Genomic DNA, 3,569 nt, shown 5'->3' with positions numbered 1-3,569 from the left:
AAGTTGCCGCTCAACAACATTGTTAGTTTTGGATGATTCAAGAAAAATTACATCTCTAGATCCAACAAACTTCTTATTTACTTCATCACAGAGGCGGTATGCTTTGGAGGTGTTTGAATATCCCAGAAAGATACACTTACGACTTCTAGCACCAAGTTTGTTTCTATGTACCTTTGGTGTCAAGGCATAATAGGTGGAACCAAAGACCTTGAGATGCTTTACCGAAGGAACATGTCCATACCACATTTCATAAGGAGTCTTGTTTCTAATAGCATTAGATGGACATCTATTCTTTATATATGCAGCACATAGAACAACATCAACCGAAAACATTATCTTTACATTCTTGAAAAAGAGCATGGATCGTACCATATTTAAGATTGTCCTATTCATTCTTTCAGCTACACCATTCTGTTGGGGATTATAAGGCACAGTTGTTTGATGTTTGATCCCATGTTAGCGAAGGTAGTTTTCAAATTGATTTGATGTGTATTCTTTTCCATTATCAGTGCGAATAGACCCAATATGAGATTGTGCATCATTTTCAATCCATTTATGAAAATTATTGAATGTTTGAAAAGCATCAGATTTGTTCTTCAATAAATAAACCCAACACATTCTGGTGTAGTCATCAACAAATGTCATGAAATATTTATTTCCATTTGCAGAAGGAACAGGCATTGGACCACATAAATCTAAATGAATGAGTTCAAGTTTTCTATGTGCTCTTGAATGTGAATCATGAAAAAACTATTTGTTATGCTTTCCTAGAATGCAAGCATCACATTGCTTAAGTTTCCTAGGAATTGTAGGCAAACCAACAACACCATTTTTCTTCAACAAGTGGAGACTGTCATAGTTCAAATGTCCAAATCTAACATGCCATAATAGACTTGATGGAAGTGTACCTTCTTCATGATGAGAATTGTATGAGAAATGTTGTGCATGAGCAGAGGTTCCTTGTAGTTTGAGAAGCCTTTCTTCTTCTATTCTCCTCATGACAAGTGAGTGGTCAGATGCTTTTCTTACCTCAAGCTTGCCATCAAACATATGAATGGAGTGACCTTGCTGGCAGATGTGGACCAAGGACAACAAGTTTCTCTTCAGCTGTGGGAGATATAGAATATGATGCAGAAGAAAGTCTGGAAGACCAGGCAGTTTAAGCCTGATTTTGCCAAGCCCTGATGGCTTGATTGTTGATTGGTCTACAAAGTATACTACTCCATCAACATTGTCAGTGAAATCTTCAAAAAAATCTTTTCTATGAGTCATGTGGCAGGTTGCTCCTGAATCAAGAAACCAATCATTTTTCCAAGAAGCAAGTGAAGCATTAAATAAATCTTCATTTACTCCAATGTTACATTGTGCCACAACATAGTGAGCGGATTCAGGTGCTTTACCTTTGTCTGTATCATCAGTTTTACCTTTTTGTTGGTTTCTTTTCTGCTCAATTTTGTCCCATGGTAGCTTGCATGCAGAGGCATCATGTGATCCATTTCTTTTGCAGTGTATGCAGTGCAGATTTGCCTTTTCTCCTTGAGAATGTCTGCCCCCCTTACCTCTGAAATATCTTCCTCTTCCTCTTCGACCACCTCTTCCTCTTGTAGAATCTTGAGCAGGATGCTTTTCTTTATGAGCAAGGCACACAACCTCTTCAGAAGATTTAGGGGTTGTCTTCTTTCCAAATGCTTTCTCTCTTTCAACAAACTTTTTCACAAGAGAGTCAAAGGTTATATCTTTGATATTTCCATTTGCTTGCAATGACTCAAGATAATTGGAGTAAGTAGGATAAAGTGCCTTGAGAAAAGGGATAAGAGGAATATCCAATTCAACCTTAGTGGATTTGATATCATGCATTATAGACTTTACTTCAGATGCAAGAGCAAGAGGATCATTATTTTGCAGTTCAAGAGTGAAGAGTTTAATCATGAGTTGAACAATTTCAAGTGCAAAATGTGAGTCATAGAGTTCTTTCAGCTTTTGTAAGGCTTTAAAGGCAGTTGAATATGACGAAATATGGCGACCCACCTCTTCATTTATAGATGCTGCAATTAATGCTTAATATTTGTTGTTCTTTTTTTCCCAAATGACGATCTCTTTGTCTGAGGTAGGCTGTACTGGTTCATTGTCTCCGTCTCTGACACACACTCCTTTCCACAACTCATTGAAAATGAGGGTGTGTTTTATCATCTGGGACGATTTAGGATAGTTCTCCTTGCCAATGAGAACTATTCCCACCATGGATATGATTGAATGCATAGTGTAGCAAAAACTTGCAAAAATTTTACTCTTAATGAAAAAAAATATAGTTCTGATATGGCTGGACAGCAAACTCAAATATCAATTTGCATTCATCTGCACAATGTTAAAGTATAGAATATCGCAGTATACTCAAAAAAATACCCTCAACAGCATAAAGCACTGCGTCCACTAAAAGGCCGAAGAACGTAGTCCTGACATATTATATAATTCAATTGGATGATATTAATGATGGCAACATTTGACCAAACCGTAAGAACAATATCCTACACTTATCCGATGGTGTAACTGAAGAAATAACAGAGAGGACGCTTTGTATTGAAGCCGGCACTTAACACCACACTGAGCAGCCATGCCTTAACATCACGCTGAGAAGCCACACCACGCTTATGCAATAGAGTCAGTCCTTCTCTTGGCATCGTTCAGTCCAACGTTCATGTCACTGTATTGGGTTCACTGCAAATGTAACCCAATGTACAGAGCATGCAATCTCATTGAGTTTATCAAGGGTCGAAACAGGCTTCACTTCCTCTTTTAGCCACACAAAAGACAATGAACAACAATGGCGTTCGAATGCAAGTCTCCACAGATGCCGAATGTTGTGCGTTGCAGCGAACTTCGAGTTTGCGAAATCGTCGGTTCGAAGCACTCAGGGAGTGCTTGTTTCGGTGTACGCTGACTGTGTGATGGTGGAGGCAGAAGGATTTTGCAATTGCAGGGTCTCTATATAAAAGGCCTCTGGCTATAAGGGTTTCTTCCCTTACAGTATCAAACCAATGGCGAAGAAGCTTATCCCCTTGCTTAACAGGGTTTTGATAGAGAAAGTTGTTGCTCCGAGCAAGACCGCTGGTGGCATTTTGCTTCCGGAGAGCACTGGCAAGTTGAACTCAGGAAAGGTCATATCAGTTGGGCCTGGTTCTCGTAGCAAGGATGGAAACACTATTCCTGTTAGTGTCAAGGAGGGTGACCATGTTCTTCTTCCTGAATATGGTGGCACAGAAGTAAAACTTGCAGAAAAAGAGTACCACTTGTATCGAGAGGATGATATTCTTGGGATTTTGCAGGATTGAGTTTTTGCCTACAGGAAACCGTAGCAAGAATAACCGTGGAGAGGACGCTTTCTGAGCAAAAAAACTGTGGATGGACAGTGCTAAAATTACCATGTCAGGACAACGCTTCTTTTATGAAACCATGTCAGGACAGCGCTTCTTTTATGAAACGTTTATGGACAGGCAGGACAACATGGACAACGCTGGACAGTATGGAGGGGGCAGCTACCATGTCAGGAGCAGCTAATTATATGGAGGAGC

General features: G+C 39.6%; 1 protein-coding gene across 1 annotated transcript; it reads left to right on the top strand.

The window, feature by feature from the left end:
* Positions 1 to 2,950: 2,950 nt before the first annotated feature.
* Positions 2,951 to 3,329, top strand: LOC149220019 (10 kDa chaperonin, mitochondrial-like). The gene has a single exon (XM_089382710.1). It carries the CDS (start codon positions 3,036 to 3,038, stop codon positions 3,327 to 3,329), a length of 294 nt encoding a protein of 97 aa, XP_089238836.1. The 5' UTR covers positions 2,951 to 3,035.
* Positions 3,330 to 3,569: the final 240 nt, after the last annotated feature.

This window comes from Pinus tabuliformis, chromosome Q, assembly GCF_031772625.1.
Source record: "Pinus tabuliformis cultivar Carrire ecotype Pingquan chromosome Q, CPIR1, whole genome shotgun sequence".
NCBI classification, from domain to species: Eukaryota; Viridiplantae; Streptophyta; class Pinopsida; order Pinales; family Pinaceae; genus Pinus; species Pinus tabuliformis.
Note: the sequence above shows the minus strand (reverse complement) of the source record. Positions and strands in the feature narration are given on the sequence as shown.

Bases quoted from the DNA above. Each gene is read 5' to 3' on its own strand.
- LOC149220019 (XM_089382710.1), top strand. From the start codon at position 3,036: ATGGCGAAGAAGCTTATCCCCTTGCTTAACAGGGTTTTGATAGAGAAA.